The 19838-nt window shown below is 41.4% G+C and overlaps 1 protein-coding gene across 2 annotated transcripts in view; it reads right to left on the reverse strand.

Annotated features, from left to right (window-relative positions):
• Positions 1 to 19838, reverse strand: part of PRKAR1B (protein kinase cAMP-dependent type I regulatory subunit beta) — a 92185-nt gene that overhangs the window by 27905 nt on the left and 44442 nt on the right. For both annotated transcript variants that reach the window (XM_041401753.1, XM_041401752.1), the window contains exons 5-7: positions 13236 to 13297; positions 12444 to 12490; positions 4647 to 4805 (exon numbers count right to left, since the gene is read on the reverse strand). In XM_041401753.1, the coding sequence (XP_041257687.1) occupies positions 4647 to 4805; positions 12444 to 12490; positions 13236 to 13297 (268 nt within the window). The remainder of the gene's footprint in view (positions 1 to 4646; positions 4806 to 12443; positions 12491 to 13235; positions 13298 to 19838) is intronic.

Below are 19838 nucleotides of genomic sequence, written 5' to 3' on the forward strand. Positions count from 1 at the left end.
AGGAGAAACAAGATCACTCTCATTCAAATCCACACAGAAAAGGCCTCAAAGCCATTTTTAGGACCATTTAATGTTGCAAACCCTTAGGTTTAGCTTAAGCAATACACAGGCTGGGCAAAACGAATGCCCCAGAGATTGTAACAGGTCAAGCTCCTATTCAGCATCTGTTTCATCTCATTTCCAACTGCCCTTTCCCTGTTTTCTTCCATTTTTTTCTTCTCATTCCTCCAGTCCAATCCTTTTTGTCCCTCCAGCACTCTCTGTCTCTTGTTTCCAATTCATTTTTTTCAGGTGGAGCTGATTGAGTCCTTCCTGGAAATCCCCACCTTCAGTAAGAAGCCAAACAAATGTCTACTGAGAGGCAAAGCATGACTCAAGTTTCAAAGGAAGAGTTATCCTGGCAGGAGGTGCCAGAATGGACTTCAGGACTGCACAGCCCCATTTAATCCCTGATTAAGCTGTTCCTGAATGATGCTTTGGGGGTGCATTCCTGCTGGAGCATGGAAGAAAGAGCCCCTGTGCATTCTGGCCATGGACACCAAGCAGCCCACACGGTCCTGGTGCTCCATGCCACAGATGTCAGGTGGATTGCAGCCCTTGGAGTTGTTTTATGCTTTGGCCACCACACAACCTGCATTTTATGGCAACCCAAAATCCTCCTGACTTTATTTTATCTCAGCTGAAAAAAGCCCTGCTTGTTAAAGCATTTGTTCTCGGGTTCCAAGCTGTAAAAGACAGTAGAAGAAACCCAAAATAGCATAAATAAAATGAAGTATAACATTAGGAACTGACTATCCTTGATTTGTCACAACTTACAAACCAATGTTATAACTCTTTTTCTGTGAGCAGTTTGCCAAATAGGCCAAATGTATTGAATCCCACACAGCTCCACTCTCAGAGCCAGGTATCTTGGACCATGGAAACTAGAGGGTAGTTAAATTATCCTGGATCAAGTCCTCCTAAAGAAGAAATTGCAAGAAATTAATGCTTTGAATTTTCTCAGTCTGGGAACTGAATTGTCTAGGGGATCAATCTGATGTTGGGATAGAGACATTTGCTTCTCTGGTATTTGTGGTATTTGCTATATTTAGAATACAAATATTGTACTACCCTGGGATGTTCCCCATTCCGTGATGCTCTTGAATCCAAATTGCAAAGAAGAGGGCAGCAACTGAATTCCATGAGAAGCCTATGGCAGAAAAAAAATCCTTTGCTCTCTCCCAGAAGAATGTAAGTAAATAAATGTTGAATATATACATAAGTGTGTGTGTTTGTGCCCGTGTGCACACACACAGAGAACATATACATAAAAGAATTTGCAACAGAGTGAAAAATAAGTAACCCAGCAGAGATGATTCTATGAAATAAATGGAACACACAGATGGACAGATAATTTGTGAGTGTACCACAGAGGGAACATGCTGAAGTGGTTTTTTGTACCCCACCTAATACAATGAATTTCATGGTGTAATGCTTTGTCAAGGACTGCAGTTTCACTGCACATTCTGACAAAAAGACCTATCCCGACATTTACAATCATCACAGCTGCTAAAACAAACTTGAATGTGACCTTCAAGCCATCAGGGTACCTAAGCTGAGACAATGAAATATAAAGAAATATATCTGTTTCAACAAACTTCCTTTGGGACAGGCTAAATAATAAATGGATGACAACTGTAACAAAAAGCCAGCAAGAGCTTTCTGCATCAGGCTTTGTCCATCCATAAAAAGGAAACCCCAAACTCCAAACCTCCTGAGATACATTTTATTCATATCATAAAGCAGTCAGGATCAATGAGACACGTAAGTGGGGAAAATGGCACTAAGCAGAAATAAAACCAAGAAATTATTAAATGCAAAGCAAAGGACCAAAATAGTGCCTGCAAGGAGAAATGAGGTGGAGAGTCAAGTGTCTCATGACAGGATAAAATCTTTTTGGCAAGTGTGGATCTGAAGGCATGATTTGCAAATAAATATTTACAACTCAAATAAAATTTCAACACTTGACTGAGAAAACACGGGGCTGGTCATGGCAGGGAAGGAATGCAGACAAGAGAAATAACTATCTGGGGTTATGAGGGGATTTATCTGACTATAGCAAAAATCTTTGGCAGAAAAAGGTCATTTATTCCTTGGACAAAAGGATTTGCAACCAGAAAATAAGAAAAGAGAAACCCACTTGCTCTTAAGTTTTGGAACCATCTTAAATTATACAGTTCAAAAGGTACCCTAAGCATTATTACTCCTTATTTAAAGGCAGAAGTATTTATACATTCAAAATACCCTGTTAGAGGCTAAATGGCAGGAAACCATGTTTCTGGGAGCTGAGAGGCAGCCACTACTACACTTGAACTGAGCCCAGCAAAAGCAGCCCCATAATGGTGGAGTCAGCTTCAAGTGTGAAATGCAGCCATGAAACAAGATGTAATTAATTCTTAGGCTTGAGGAAATGTGCAGAGAGCCACAGTAACCTGCCCTCACACGACTGCACAGAGACAGGTGTCTCATTTCACCTACAGCAACAAAGTTATACACCCTGCACCTACAAATAAATGGGAAGATGACAGGATTCATTCAGTGTGGATGGGTAAATTGCATTCACCATGGACTGCATTTAAAATTGGACATTTTCTATACCTGCAGCAAATAATTTACCAAGAAATATTTCCTATCTCAGTACTAATAATGCTGTCTGGCTATCTAACACAGCGCAACAGACCAATTTTTAGTGGCCTCAACTGTGAAAAAGCACAAGAAGCATGAGAGGGAGAGAAATATATCCATGTTAATCAAAAGGTCTCATCGACTGCACAAACTGAGCTTGCTAGGTAAGGCATAGCAGGCACTGATCCAGAGAACACATAAATTAATTTGAAAAGCACTTAGCACTAGTAGAATCAAACAGAAGTACAACCATAATATTCAGCTTGTATGTACAACAAAACTAGCATTAAAACCACAGTCTTTTCCACTTGAGACTTTAAATCCTTTTAGCAAAGTCCTCTCTCTGCATCAAATATTCATCTTCTGAAGTGTGCTATCAGGTGATAATGGACACATGGCCAAACTTGACAGCTCAGGGCTGGCTGATTTTAGGTACCTGAAGCTCCATCAACACCAGCACTGAAATCACCTCCAGGCTGCAAAGCCTGTGAACCTGTCCCTTCAATTCCTCACCACAAGCTTACAGGCAGCTGCAGAAAGCTCTGCTTAAAGAGCCATGGAATATGTACCTTGTCCTGACATTTATTTCCCTCCTACATTCCTTTGCTTTTGAATTTTGGATTCTTCCTCGTAGCTTGCAGGTTCATCACACCAGTTATCCCAGACACCCCTCCACTGCATCCTTGTAGGGCATGGGACAAATAAGCTGAGTGTGCCTCTTACATCTCTTCAGAAATTCTCCTGCTCTGAGTTTTAGAAGTACCTCTGCCTGCTTGCCTGCCCTGGGAACCTTTCAAAACTATTCATCCTGCTTACCCACAAGAGAGAAGACAAAACACTTTTCATAATTATTCCTCAATTTGTTTTGGGGCCATCAGGCTGAATATTTTGGGATAGAATACATTTCCATCAGCTGTACTCTCCTAAATGCCAGTGTGATGTTTGTTTATGTGACACTGAACTCAGCCCATGAAAGAGGGAGTGAACACCAGCAGTGCTCATACAGACACCCAACAGCCATCACACAGGGTAAACAAAGATCACTTTTACGCTGCTGCTTAAGAATTAATCATTAAAGGGTAAAATCTACTCAGTTCCTTTGCTGGTTTTTCTGTTTTCTGTAACACCCACTGGAAATACAGATGATCTCAAAATTGTTAGTCTGAGAGCACAGTGTCATTTCCTTCAGATCAGAAGGGAACAATGCAGCTTTGAGAGACAAGTCCTATTGAGAAATAAGCTTTACACAGAGTAATGTCTGTTAATTATCAAAAAGAAAGGAATATTTTACGGAGAAGGAAGATATGCACATGGACATTGGAAACAAACTCATAAAAAAGTTATGACTTTGCTGAAGTTAATTATCTGTCAAAGTTTCCATTATAAACTCACCACTGAAGAACCAACAGCAAATCCATAAGCTAGCACACGCCCCAGGTGCCACAAAGGTCTGCAGAGCTTTGCTGCAGGGATGAGGGAGTTTGAAAGGAGCAGAGCAATGAATCATTAGCAGCTACAGCCCCATGGCATGTGTGGCTGGGTGCTGGCTAACAAAGATGGAGGGCACAGTCCAAGCAAGACTTTTTATTATTTTAGTGGAGCTGGATTTACTTTCTATCACCTGCCTTGAGGAATGTAATACAAGATCAGACAAAGACTTCACAGGCAAGGGGTGCTGCTGAGAGATATTTCCAGGCTCACGATAAGGAGAGGATTTGCATAGCTTTGGTGGGTAACAGAGGCCTCCTGAGGTTTTCATTCACAGAACAGTTATGCATAATGTTTCTCAATTGCATTTCTGACTCAGCGCCTTTCTGCTGAATCCTGTCCCCTTTTCTTTCAGCTCACTTCATTCAGTTACTCTGTGATTTCGCCATGTCCGCTCTCGTTCACGCGGAAGCACCAGAGCACTCTGAACACAGAACCGCAAAAGGAAGCACAAAATGCCAGCTCCACAAGGAAGCCCTTCCCCTTGAGCTCACCATCAAGATGCGTCTGTAGCTGTCTCTGTCGATGCCCCACAGCTTCAGGTCTGTCTTGGCCTTGACGGTGGCAGCCCGCGGGGTTCCGTAGATCAGCGCCAGCTCCCCGAAGCTGCCTCCTTCCCCAATGCTGGTCACCCACTCCCCGTTGACATAAACCTACCACAGCACAAGACAAAAGCATCAAAAGCAGAGTTGGAGTTCTCCTCCTAGCTGCCAGTTACCCAAAAGGCTGTTAGCAATTTCCTTTTAATTGTCAATGTTGGGGACACAGAAGGAAAACAAGAGCGTGACGCTTCCGACAGTTGGTCCCCAAAGAGGGGAACAACCTGCTCTGTGGACAGAATTTCAAGTTGTCTTGCTTCAGTACAATGACTTTATTTACTCTCTGGGTTTTCAGCTCCCATGGTTAGCTGGCATCATGTTTTCCCCCTTGTGTTCAAGGCTCAGGCAGTCAGCAAGCAGAACTGTCACAACTTTGGCTTTTTATTAACACTGTCAGACTTGAAAGGAAGGAGGTTTGTTGATATGTGTAATGAGAATTACTGAAATGTGCCATGGCCATGAAATGAAAAACAGTCAAAACAAGGAAATATCTTTTGAAAAGGAACTTTTTTTTCTTTTCTTCCCTAAGCCTAGTGCCTCCAAAACCCATTTAAATTACCGATCTCCCTTAGTGAAGATGACTAAAGGCTTTGGACTTGAGAAGCTCTAAGCAGAATGACCCTTTAACATCAGCTCCAGAGAACTCAGGAAGCAGAGTTAGACCCAGATAGGGTCAAACTCAAATATTTGATACATTTAGGTACTAAATCCTCTTGGAACACGGTATGGATTGATACCACTATTGCCACATTTGTCCTGGATGATGTTTCATTTGAGAAGAATTCCTGCACTTGAGTGTTTTGTGACATCTTCCCTGGAGGAAGGGGACTCATCCAGGTGTTTTCTGCTGGACAGCTTTTTCCTCACTATTTATCCATGAACAATCCTGCTCATGAGCCAAAAGAGTGCAGGCAAAGGCTGCTGTGGGCCGTGCATTCTGCAGTTTGCTATAAACTACACAATAAACCTTTCAATTCTGTCACTGTGCCTCTGAGTTTGGAGGGGAGGGAAGACTGGGTGCATTTACTCAGGGCAGAATACACCCCAACCTGTTACAGACCAGTAACAGCAGAAATCAACCAGAAAGTTTCATTTGCTTGGAAGTTCTGTGAAGAAAAATAATATGAACAAAAGAGGCAGGTATTCTCAACTTAAGCAGAAAAGTATTGCAGAGGCAAAGACCATAACCTGACACCAATTAGTGAGTAATAAACTAGCAGTTTTTAAAAAATGCATGAATTAGAGCTGTGCTCAAGCTGGGCATGAGAAAAGACGGTGACCAAAATAAATGAACTAGGGTCAAAACTCAACAACCTGTCAGTATTAATTTTAATTCCATCTTCATTTTATGATGAAAAGGCATAATACAAAATACAGCTGGAATCAATCCCAATTTAGCTTCACAGTATTCAATTAAGATCTGCTCCAGCTCCTACTGAGGCCAGTGAAATGCTGGTTCAGTGGGAGATGGATGAGGCCATGAAGCAGTTCAGCTGATCAAGAGACCTCTTGGGCATCAGCTGAAAAGGAGCAGCTGAACTCCAGGCAACGTGGTGGCTCCTGGTGCTCCTGGAACATCTGAGGATCAAGGGGCTTGAAAATAAAGGGTAAAAATAATCCCAAACAGGCAGGTGGTTGCACACTGCCAAGAAAAAGCTGAAGCCACAAAAGCTAAAGCTTCATTTCATCACCATGACAAGATGAATGTCACCCAGGAGAATATCACACAAGAGAACAGCAACAGCCTTCCCTTTCAAACTTTCACACTCACCACAGAAAGAAAATCTCACAGAACATTGAATCTACTTTTGATTCTCCTCATGATGAAAAAAATGAAAGTAGAAAAAGAAGTTTTAAAAAAGCCAGGCAAACCCAAGCAGTTTCCTGGTGAAATGAGCGGGTAATTCTGTGGTTTCTTTTTCTTTCTTTTCTTTTTTCTTTTTTTTTTTTTTTTTTTTTTTTTTTTGTGAGACGAGCAGGAGAAATGGATGAATAAGATGAGAATTCTGAAAGGCTTGTAACATGATGAGGATGTATGAACATTTCTAAACCCTACTGGCTCATTGCAAAATTGCCCAGATGCATATTTGACTGCAGGGACACCCTCCTTCTGCGGGAATTTCACTGGATGGGTCACGGGGTTTGCTACACTACAGTAATCCATGTGTTCTCAGTAAAAAGTCTCAGGGATGGTGGGAAAAAAATCTAAATTCCAAAGGGTTTTGGATCACATCCTGAGTGCCAACTGACATGGTACCCTTGACTCTTTTTCAGCACACCAAAAATACATGTAGAGTGTAGAGTACATGCTCTTCTGTTGAACACAGATTTTGTTACTGCAGAAGGGTCTGAATTATAAGCAGGAATATAAACTTATTCCAACACATATTTTTTAAGCAACATGGTGACATTTCTTGTTGAAGCAGTGTGCAGGATGTGACTGCAGCCCAGAGAGGGGAATTATACTGGTAGAACTCAAGACTGAGCAAGTGAAGGATGGGCACTAAATGTTGCACAGTCATTATTTAGAGAGGCTGCTACTGAACTGCTCATAAACTCCTTTAATTTTGCTGTCTGACTTGACAAGACTGTACAAAACATGTTTGACATCTCGCCTTAAACAGTTTATGCAAATGGTCATTCCTCCACCCTAAGGGTGTCAGGTTTAAAGTGCTCTGAGGTGAAACCAAATCACTGATCTGACAGTCTTTGGGCCCAGCACTCACTCCCCCAATAAAATGTCATTTCAAATACCAGTCTCTGAAAAAGAAAATAGTTTGAGAATAAGTTGTTTTCTAGAAGCAAAGCCATTGGACTTCATTCCCTGCAAAGGCCTAAGTCAACACTCAACTTCTGTGTTTGTGATGAAGCTGAAGTGCATTGATGGCACACTACAAAGCCATCCTGCCCTTTAACAGAGTTCAGCTCCACTATAAATCCCATTAAAATAGATTTTTTTAAAAAGGAGTGGAAAGGAAAGGAGTTCTGTTTGTAAGGTGTGGGAAGCAAAGATATTTTAGGCTCAGAACAGCTTATGAAAGTCGATTTTATATGGCAGCAGCTCAGATGATCTCCCTATATATCCTAAAAAATGCTGGGCTGAGGTTTTGGCTGAGCCAGTTTTAGGCATTTGTGAACTCTCACCAAAGTGGTAAGTACATAAATGAATTATTCCTAATTGTCACTTGACCTGCCAGTCACAGATCCATAACAGCTGGAACCTTCTTTCATGCAGCTGAAGAGGAAAAGTGGAAGTGCAGGTGCCCAAATATGACCAAGCCATCAGGACCATCTACTTTTCACAGAGCAAAAATACTTCAGGTTTCTATTGGTTTCTATCATCTAATATGAACACTGCAACTTCTGGGGGCTTGAGAATCACACAATTTGGTTCATTTAATTATCTTTTTAGGAGGCAAATGGGCTGTGATATCCATGGGCACTAACTGTGGGAGAAGTTGCAGTCATACAACATTCAGTGCCCCAGGAATGAATCCGGGCCTCCCTCACCTTCATGTTCTTTCTCTGGAGATGCAGAAAGGAACCTTGCCATGAGCACTTTACCTTGAAGGCAGGACAGGAACATCTATCTCTGAGCTTCACTGAAGTGAATTTACCTTTCCTTTCATTTTGTATTGCTGACTTCAAGTTAACTTGAAGCATTTTTAAGGGTTTTGGGTTTTTTTTGTGCTGCCACTTTGTGATCTGTGTGGACAATCTAATTTGTTCCAGGCATGGTAATTCTTGTCTTAAATCCCCTCCCTTGTATCTGTTTGTAATAATTTGTGCTTTGTGTCTTGTCAAGCCTAAGTATTTGTCCTCCAAAAATGAAGATGAGTTTTATTTATTCTTGGAAAAATGAACAAGTCTTAGACATGAATGGTATTTTTGTGTGGGTAGTTTTCTCAAAGACAGTGTTTTATTTGTAAGTTTGAATTTGAATGTATGAACTTGGAGACTGCTTTTAAGAATACTTAAAAGTCCAAGGTGAAAAACTCCAAACTTTAAAATGTTGTGCTTCAAATTCAAAAGGCAACCTTTCAATATTAGAAAAATCATTGATGATGGAAGAATTTAAACTAGAGGCTGTCTATGAAATCTAACCATTAAATATAACTAGATTTAAAATCCAACAGTATTCTCACATAAAAAACTGTGTAATTTTCATCTTTGTATACACAAATTAGACAGTTTGTATATACAAATAAGGGCTCCAGGAAGATTTGACCTACAATCAAGAAATAATTTAATCTATTGTCCACAATATTAATGCATAGTTTCACATAGAAATTTATACAGTAAATACAGAAATTAAAGAAAAAAAACACTGAAAAGTTTTCATTTTGCTTTTCACCCTACTACAGCTCGGCTGCTGTTGTCTTACAAGAAGAAAACCTGAGAATGCCTGTAGAGAAAGTTGCTGTGACATTAAATAGAATAGGAAGTTGCTGGGTCTAAAAAAAAAATACATCTGTTCGAAAAGGGCAGTCTACGGCGCTTTTTAAAGTAAAAAAATGTGAGGTTATGAGACTAAAATAACAAACAGGAAGTCACTTTATACTTAGAAATATGGATTAGAGATTTTTGCAAGTCATATTTTAGCAGGTACTTTCAACATCTTTACTGGAAACTATAATTTAAGTTCTGCCAGCTCCTTTTTGGCACACGTTCCCACTTGTCTGAGCAGGAAAGCTTCCAGCAGACAAGTGACCTCTAAGACTTCAAAGTTTGTGCCACCATCTACCTCGTGTGCCCTGTACCCATCTGCAGGGACAGTCATGAGATAAAAATTCTCCTCAACCCTGATGTGCTAAGGAGGAAAACTGTGAAAATACAATAATGCCAGCTTTGGTGAAAGTGTGCCTGGTTTGTAGGGTACAGTAGAAGAGAGGAAAACCCCATGTTTCCCAAGTCTACCTCTTCCTCATTCTAAAATCCTTCTTTTACCTATGAAAATTTTTGCCCTTCCCTTGGCCCACAGAAGAAAATGTACAGATATTTTATTCTGTGCCAACAGGGTTTGTTTATACCCTAAGAAAATGAAAGAGTTGAGAATGAAGTGCTATTATATTAAAAAAATACTTTATGGTGCTTCTAATTTGACTCAGATTATTTTGTAAGGGAAAATTTTAGAAAGTTCTTGCTTAGTCTGTGGGGTGCCTGTGCCAAAACTCGAACAAAAATTACTTTTACATGCTGCAGCTTTTAAAACTCAAAACACCACACATTGATTTTGTTATTCTCACTTTGTTGGTGGTTTCTGTTTGGTTTTGGTTGCTTGGTTGAATAGATTTCATTGGGGGGTTTTTTTCCGTTTTGTCATGACTTTCTTCCATGGGTAAGGATTTTATGATGACACTCGCGACCTCCTTTATGTCTGCATGTGGAAAATCTGGGTGCTTATCAGTCCCAATGGCTCCAGAGTAAATTGCTCCTTGAATCCACCACTCCTGGCATTCCTGCCACTCCCAAGCAGATCAGGGAATGGCAGCAGAGACCCTGGCCAGGGGTCAAAGCCCCTGTGCACGTGCCAACGCCAGCTGAACCAGGCAGAAAATGGCTCGAGGCTCTGAGTCTCAGGGTCAATTGTCTCCACTCCAAGTCACTTTTCTTTCTTGGAGAACCATGGAAGCACGCCAAAAAAGTATCTGGCAAGGCTTAAATGAACAGCAGCTCTCTTACTAGTGGCCTGGGGTTTCCTCAGACAGCAAGGATTTCAGCAGCTCTGCCCAGAGAGTGGCAGAACTCTCCTGGGGAGCACCACGGACGGGGGGTGCCTGCCCCGGGGCTCTGGGAGCTGCTGCCCGATGCAGGAGCAGCCCACCCTGCCCACCCTGGTGCCCTGGAACAGACTTTGCTCTCAGGGGAAGTGGGATCACCTCCCTGCAGGGAACTTCCAGCCTGCGGCTCCTGCATGAGCAAACGCCTCCTGCCTTGCACAGCCCCTTGCGCTGGAATTCAGGGGGTGTTTTGGGTGAAGTTTTAGGAAAAGCTTAGGAAGGGGGAAGAACCAAGCTAAGCAGATGGGGAGCAGTGGAAAGGAGGCACCTTAGGGGGTGCTGAGGTGGGGCAGTGTGAGAGCTGGTCACAGACAAGTCTGGCCAGACACGGAAGCTGTGCTGGTTTCTGGACAAGCACAGTCCAAATTACATTTTTAAGTCTTGTTAGGAAGTATTTGTCCCACAGGTGATGTCTGTACCTGTCTCTGGTAAGTCAGGATGACATTGTGGTGGATGCATCCATTTTAATCTGTCCTAGTAGCTATAGGCTGATTTCAGGGGAGAAGGGAATGATAATGCTAATAAAATCAAAGTAGCAATTTACTCAGTGAAACCCTACCTTGCCACTGTTCTTTAAGAGCAGTATGTGCATACAGAATATTAACACTTTTGCAATTAATTGCAAGGGTTTTGCAAACTGTTTTCTGATGCCATTCAGTCTCTCACTATCCCTGAGCTGAACACTGAAGAAACCTTTCCTAAAGGTGTTGAGAGAGGACAAATTATTTTTAAAGAGGATTAATCTATAACTTCAGCATGTGCATTTGCGTGTTTGCGGGTCTGATTCAAAGCCAGTGAACTCATTTAGCTCCCTATCGGTCCCAAGCCAATTATTTTAAAACTAAATTTTAACACTGTTCTATAAATATTGCCCTTTTCTTTTCTGGCCCTGTGGATGTGGCAGTGTTTGCTGTTGAGAGGGCTGTTTGATAGGAACCGTGAGTCAGACGGATTTCCTGAGGAGCAACTTCCAGAGGCAGAGGCAGCATGTGAGGTTTCTCAATTCCCAACAATACCAATTAGATGGTCTCCTGACACAAACAGAGCGCTAAAAGAAAATAACTTTCACTAAAATAACTCTGTGCCTCCTGCCTGGATTTAAAATAAATCACATTCTTCTTTAAATATGCCAAACCAAACTCATGTGGGCATCTGAAGAGTAAGGTTGCTAATGAGAAAGTCTGTCCTACCCAAGGTACATGCTTGCAGCAAAATTGCAAAAGGGTGAGTTTCATACAGGAGAGAAATGATAGGAGGTGAATAATTTATGATTTGGAAGGCAGGTTCAGAAAGAAGCTACTTTTCAAAGACTTGCTGATTAAACCACTGCATACTCCTGTAAACATTTTGTGGTCTAACAGATCACTTTACACTTATAATAATCCTTGCTTTATTAATATGCTGCATTGTTCTTATATTTGGACCTAATTTTAAAAGCAAATTAAGGTTTCTAAGATGAAACTCACTGCCTGAGGCTGCATCTCAATTTCTGTAAAAAAAACCAAAACAAAACAAAAACAAACAACACATGAGCTAAGCTAACTGATTAAAGAAAATATTTTCCTTATGGTTGATCTGAACCCTCAGGGGCATTCCAGCATGGTGGCCTGCTCTGCCAAACACTGCACACCTCCAGGTGTGGTTAGGGCTCTGAAGATAATGTCATTTGCTTGGTTTTGATTTCCTGCTTGGAATGGACAAATAAGCTAGGACGTAACACATGCCAAATTTAAAACTATGAACAAATAACTTAACACAACAAAAGCAAAGTAATGAAACCAATCCTGTGAAATCTAGTTCAAGAAGAAAGGAGACAGACCCACAGCACGTGGCTGGCTCAAGCTCTCTGCCAAAGCACACAGTTTTATTCTGTAGCTTCAAAATAAATATTATACTGCAAGAGCATACTTACATCCACCTCGCCTTGGTCAATCACATAGAAGTTGTCTCCCTCATCACCTGGAAGCAAAATACAAAAGGTGATTGTTTCCTGAAGGACTGCCAAGCTATTCAATAACTTCCTGTCCCTGTATTTAATCCTGTACATATTTGCACAGGTTTGTACACCAGATTACTTAGAGAGAGATTAATTTTCTGAAACATCCTTGCTTGTTTGCCTTCATAAATCAAAGTATCGCTATGATTTCTTGCTATTAATACCTTTCAATTGCATTAATTTATCTCTTTTGATTGATTCAATACTTCATTCAGGGTAAACACTCAAGAGGTTTTAATATAGCCTGAGGGTAATGAAGCCCTCCCTGATGTGCTGCAGGCATGCAGGTAAGTTGCCAAGTGTGATAGCTCTGATACAGCACAATGAGGTGTTGAATATTCCCAACAACCATAAAAATATTTTCCATCTCTAATTACTCTCAGCTTGCCTGTGCCACCCTTATGCATCCTGAGCTGGGGTTTACTTCCTGATTATCTTCAGTTAAGGAATGAACATTTTAATTTGAAGTGCTGTTTATCTAGATTGAAATGCAGCACTTTGAAACCCAGGAGATCCACCAGAGTGGGATTCTTTGCGTGTGTAGCAAGAGATTTGCATCCATGAACTTATCATATAGCTGCACACTTGGAGGCCTTTGGAATGTGGTTAATCTTTCCATTAAACAAAGAGGGTGAAACCTCAAATGGAGAGATGTGACTTAAAGGACCCTAGCAAACACACAGGAGGGAAAATGACAGGAAGAATTACCCTGTTGTATGACTGTTTCTCCTGCGATGTGTGTGACAGGGAACATGGCATCGAATATGTCACTGGAAAAAAAAAGAAACACTTATTAATATATCAGACCTATTTTTTATCTAGCCAGTAGACCTACCTTCATTGTTTATTTAGCCTTTGTTAACAGATTTTGCAGAAAAAGGAAAGGAAAACATTAGCTGGAACTCAAAAGTGAACCCATGCTCGGCAAGAAATAATAACTTGTTAGGCACAAGCTGTGGTTTAAAACTGAGACCATGACTTGGTGTGTGCTGTTTTGAAAGAACTCCTGAATTATATGGAGAAAGGCACCTCTCACAGCAGTGCACAAACTGGCCAGCCTGAGTACTGTGTTGCCTAAGCAGAGAGATTTCAGATTTTCAGCTGAGATGGGTTTGTGGCCCAGCAGTGACTGCCAGATGCCCAAACGGGAGCTCTCCTCTTCTGAACATCTGGCCTTGCATTTACAAGCAAAACCTGTTCCACTGTACAGAGCACATTTGGAAAGGTAGTTGGCTGTAAATTAATATAGCATAAGAGCTGGCAGGAGATTGCACTCACAGTGCAGAAGAGGCCAAACTCTGAAAATCTCAGCGAGTTACTCGTGAGAAGGAATCCAAGCGATGCTGCAGAAAGAGGGAAGCTGCAGAAGAGCCTCGTGCTCGTTAATCACAGCTGAATTACACACCTTTCCATGTCTCCAGCTCGCTGTCACATCGCCTTAAAAGGCCAGGCAGAGCAGTGGGGATGGGAACACACCCTGCACCAACACTTCGGGCAACGTGCCCAAACCCAGTCCTTTGTTTATTGAGGGAGACAGCAGGCTCTGTGGAGCCAGGGCTTCCTTTCCCCACATCAGATTTTGGGGAACTTTATTTTCAGAAGCATGAACCACATCGAGACGGCGCTCCCCACCTCTCTTCCCCTTCCTATGCATCAGCCTCAAGGGCTAAAGGAAACAGCTCCCCAACAAAAACAAAAGGCAGCAAGAGGGGATTGTTAACTGCTCTCTTCCCTGGTCTGGCCTAGAATGGCCCATCCAGGGACCACTGACAACAGTGGTGAGATGAAACTCTTCAGTCTGGAGTGGAGAAAGGACCTCACATACACAACTACACAAACAGGGAAGAAACCTAAGATCTTCATCAAAACAGGCAGAAGATCAGCCACCAAATCCATAAACCTATGCTACATTTCAATGCCTTACATGGGAAATGCATATTGTAAAATCCCATTATTAGCTTATTTCCTGTTCAACTGTTCCAGACTTTATTCAGGCTCAGTTCTAGGAAATGTTTCACTCCTAAGTTGAAATTGCTCATGTCTTTCCTCTTCATCAGTCTGAATGCTTTTGCTCAGGATCACAGCTCTGCGTCAGCACCACTGGAAGATTTCAAACCAGGCACCTCCCGCAGCACCTGCAAGGGATGCTCAGCCCATGGCCTATATATAACAAAATGATATATTTTACTCCTGCTGTTTTCATCAGGCCCACTCCATGCTATTCCTACTCACACTCAGGAAACACCTCCACCATGGATACAAAGCCTGCTCTGAGGCATCCAGGAGAAACTTCCTCCTCACCTCATTCTGAGCACCAGTGCAAAGACCTACAACAAATTATTTTGAAAAGTCTGTGGATTTTATTCTTAAATCCACTCTGCTCATTTTTGTGGTCTTACTTAGGTTCAGCATTTCTCCACTTCAAGGGATTTCTCTGCTGGCAGAAACCATCTGCCTGGTACAGACAGATCTCTGGAGCTGGTCCCTGTGCCAGTGCTCCAGCTGGAACTGGGAGCTGAGGTTCCAGCAGGATGGGGAAGCAGCCACACAGGTGGGTGCCAAACTCGAGCAGCCACTGATGGACTTTGTGTCCATGAGGGAAGTCCAGTTGCTCTTCAGCAGCTCTGGGACTGGGAATTCAGTGTGGCAGAGGCTCGTTTGCCTCCCTCTGGTTTCACTTTGGCTGTGCTGGGGCTCCTCACCGAGCTCTGAGAACGGTTCTGCAGCCTGCAGAACATTTACTGAGGAAAAGGCACTCGGTGAGACAGAAAGTCTCCAATGTGATACAGCCAAAAATAGGTAAAACACAGTGAATATCAATAACCAAACCAAAATGTGCTGTTTGAGCAAACTTGGAAACTTTTGCTTTGTTTTTTTAAATAGAAATACAGAGGAAATGACTACCCACAGTTTCACCCTTTCATCCTTGTGTTAATCCTCTATTTTATTTATAACTTAACAATTGACTGTACAAACAGTGCCCAATAAATTATGTATAGCACTGCACCCTTCTCCAAAATGCTCCACATTTTATTTCTACATCACCTTTTAATTTTATCAGAAAAAAAAAAACTTGTTTGAAACTCACAGACTAAAAGTTTCATCTGACAGTGTAATGAACCCAAAGTCTATTAGCAGCAACAGCAGATTTACCCCAATACTCTTTACTTCCAAAAATATCATGGGGTGAAATCTTAACCTTAATTCAGTGAAGTCTTAATCTTATTAGGCCAAGACTTGGATTTTTGAAGAGACCTTTGAAGGACATGTCATCAAAAATTATTCTGAAGTACATATGGACACAGATACATGCAAGGCTCCCAAAGTTATGGTGATGTTGATTTACAACTCCAAAGTGAATCCAGGCCATGTCTTTGATATAAATGTAAGCAATCAGCACTATCACAACTGTCACTGAAAACACACCACCATGTTCCTTTTCTGCTTGAGAATTACTGCTCTTAATTGACATGGTTTGGCCAAGATCTCGCGCAGTGATTAATGAGTTGAAGTGTTTCTGCTTTTGGATGCTCAATTTGAGATTCATTAAACACCCTCAGATCTCCAATGATATGGATCAGCAGGCAGCCCCAAAGTTTCTCAGCCAAGAATTGGGTCTTTCAGAATGGCACCAAAGAAAACCACCCTTCTGGAAATTATCACCTCCTAAAGCACCAAATGCTTAAGATCCCTGTAGGAAATCTGGCTTTCGAATCACTTCATCAGTTCTAAGTGTAGAATAGGTTTGGAAATTTTTATTCCCTCTATCTTCAGTGTCTGAAATAAACACAAAAATGTCACAAGGATCAATATACCAAAATACTTCAAAATTTTGAAGTGTTTGTTCCTGAACTAAGCTAAAATCTGAAAAAAACCAGACCTATTTTCTATCCCCCAATAAAGGTCTGATGCTGGCATATTTAGTTCAAGCCATGTGTTCCTGGGCCTGTACTATGTAGAGAAAACAAGCTTTAAATACTGAATAAGTTGAGTAAGTGGTGCTTGCTAAAGGCATAAACAATACAGCCAAGGCCAAAAATATGGTCTGTTGTTTTTCCCTGTACCACACACTTGTTTATAAGACATCCAAAGTCATTCTCTGGCCATTACAGCAAAAAACAGCCCTTACAAACACAGAGCTGCAACCATCCCTCCACCAAGCAGAGACTGTAACTACAGCTCTGCAAAAATAGGTGTTCTTCTAGTGTTTGAAGGGTTTTTTAAATAATTATGGCCAAACACATGCAAACACATTCCTAACAACCAATTTTTTTTTTTTCAAGCACAAGCAGGTTTAGCTCCAGCACAAACAGAAAGCCAGAAAATCAGTAGTTAAGTCTCCAAACATTGAACTACCATGATTTCATCTTCTGTCTGAGCTGCAGCACCAAGAACACAGCAGCCTCTGTCTGCTGCCCCTGCACTGCTGACACCGACCGTGCTCGCAATGCTGTGTGCTCAACTGATATGGAAATGGTTTGATTTTCTGCCAGGATTTTTATGATTGTGCTGTAAATGAGAACTGCTCAGAGGGATTTCTTTATTTTGTTGACCACATATCATTTGCCCTCTTTCCAGATGACTTATTCAGGTGGCAGATGAAGAAAATAGGGCACCAGTTCTGGTGTTTAAGCTGTTGTTTCATGAGACTGCAACCAAGAGAGCTGCGCTGCACCCAGTGTGTCCTGGGCTCAGCATCAGCACTTGGAGGGCCCTTTTTCACCTCTCCACAGCCAAAGATTTTGACATGCTTTGCAGTTTTTTTAAGCCTTCCCCACCTCCTCTCAGAGGATCTGTATCTGGTTGCTCGTGGCTCTTGGGAGCCAAGCATTTGTTCCAATCAGAAGGTATCGGGGGCAATTTTTTCTGTAGCTGCAGGTGGGACTGTGTGTACCCAAATATCCATGTCTAGATCCAAAGGGAGACACTAGCAGGACACCACTAAAGTTTTTCAGGCACAACCTTTTGATAGTATCACTCAAAAACAAATCACAAGAAAAGACTGCGAGCAGCAGAGAACATACAGGGAACAGTGAACTAATCCAGCAAAGTGAAACCAAGAAATGCGTTTGGACATGAAATCTCTATCTATTCAATCAAAAAATACCAGCTGTCTGCTTGGGGAATATCAAAATTTAGAAGACTTTTTTTAAAAGGTCAAAGATATCAAAGGCTTGCAGCAAGTTTTAACACATAAAGTGTCTTCCATGAGTGTATGTGGAACTGCAAACAACTGCAATCAGATCTGGAATCACAGGGGCTGATCCTCTGCTCTCTGGCATCTCTGATGACTCCTGGCCACCTGGCCAGGTTGAGCCAATTCCCTTCTGATGCCAACAAGGCAAACTGCTCTCAAACCAGGTGAGACTGCACCTATTTAGACCAGAAAAGGATCTATCACTGTGATTGCAGAGTAAATATAATGAAACACTTTGCTGGTTTAATTCAGTAGCATTTTATGGACCCCATTTGCCAAGAAGCAAATGCCTGTGCTAAGAGGAAGCCAGTGGAGAAGGCAGGGCCAAGGGGTTCTCTTTCTCACGAGAAAAAGTGAGTGATAAAAATAAATCATCTCATCAGCTTTTACACCGAGGCCTCTTGGAGTCGACGTAGAATAGGAGATAGAAAAAAAAATGATGTGCACTGTGGGTAATATAGCACTGGCAATAGGCAACTGAGAAGAAGCTTGTTAAAACAAAACGAGAGAAAGAGAATTCCAAGCACTTTCAGAACCAGACCATGGCAATGGCCAAAATAGGGAAACTATGTAAGACAATTTATCAGTTTCACAATCAGATTTCTTTCCAGCCCTTGCTGTGCTGAATGCATTGCAGGCAAGGAAAAATGGAAGAGACAAAATGTATACGTGTTAGGCAAAAATGGAAAATCCTCACTCTACCTGCAGGTTATAATTTGTCAAGAGTTCAATCAGAACAATTTCATTGTGCAGGCAGCCTCAGAAAGCCTTCAGTGTTTGTGCTAGGCAGTTTTTCCTTCTTTTGCTATGTCTCTAGCAAAACAAAGCCAGCCCTGCGTTGTTGAGGACAGCTTTAAAAGATATGGAGCTGTTCTGGCATAATTCAACAAAAGACATGCAACATTTTCTTGGAATGAGGCTGCCCTAGCAGCAAGATTCAAGTATTTTAAACCTTTCCTACTTACATACCTTTAAAGTTTAGTAAACATAGTTGATAGTAACTCCACCTCCCTTTGGCTGTACCTTTGGGTACTATCAGGGTACTATTTTAAGATTTCTGAACTGGGGGGGGGAATAGGAGGTGGGGCTGGATGGGGTCTTCTTATGTACTTCTGAGATTTTCTTATGATTCATTTCCTGAAAAGACAACATCTTTCTAGCAATTGTTCTAACAGCTCCTCCTACTCTATAAGGATGAAGAGCACAAAATTTAAACCAGACTGGCTTCAATAAACATCTGTACAGTGAGGGAATAAACACAGTACTTTACCACTGAATTAATTGCAAGGGTCTCTGCTATGTGTAAGTACAAGGCTCCAATCCATACTCCTTGTTCCTAGGAATGCTGTAAGTCCTTGCTAATGTACAATACTGGAACCACCAGGAGTCATTACTATGATTTACTGACTACTGAGAACAAAAGCATTGCAACCAGGTAAAAGAAAAGAATTCCTTTTTAGAGGTATTTAAAATTAACAGCCTGAGGTTACAATTGCTATAATCAAATATGTGGTGTGGCAGGCATGTACCTAAGAAAGAGTCAGTACTGAAGCCTTTACAAAAACATTACCCATCTGCTTCTGTTAATTTCTTTTCCTGTTAGGGCAGCAACAAATTAATTATAGCAGCATGCAAAGTTATTAACAATTTAGAATACTTAATTACTTCATTATGATGGCTGATTATTAGTTATTATTACAATTAAGACATGCATTGATTTTACCATAATGATCATAAAAATTGGACATGAGAGGACATTGTGAATGGCAGGTTAACACTAAAGTCCATGTCTAATTCCACAACATGTATTGAGTCACAGACCCACATAACTAACAGACACATGAAACAGAATGAAATAAAAATTTATCATCTTGTTTTTCTGTGAAGTATTTTCATTTTTACTGTTTTATTAAGTCCCTTTATGGGTTCATTAATTATTACACCCAATGAACAGAGTACAGCTTTATGGGCAGAGCATCAATTCATTTTACAGGCCCTGTATATCTACGTGCCAATGGGTCACATCATCTTCCACATGTTAACAGCAGCTTCCAGAGACAGCTTCTGCAGGGATCTTCATCTGGAAAGCTGTCTGCCATGGAATACTGCAATAA

Source organism: Onychostruthus taczanowskii, unplaced genomic scaffold (assembly GCF_017590055.1).
Source record: "Onychostruthus taczanowskii isolate IOZ18803 unplaced genomic scaffold, ASM1759005v1 scaffold19, whole genome shotgun sequence".
NCBI classification, from domain to species: domain Eukaryota; kingdom Metazoa; phylum Chordata; class Aves; order Passeriformes; family Passeridae; genus Onychostruthus; species Onychostruthus taczanowskii.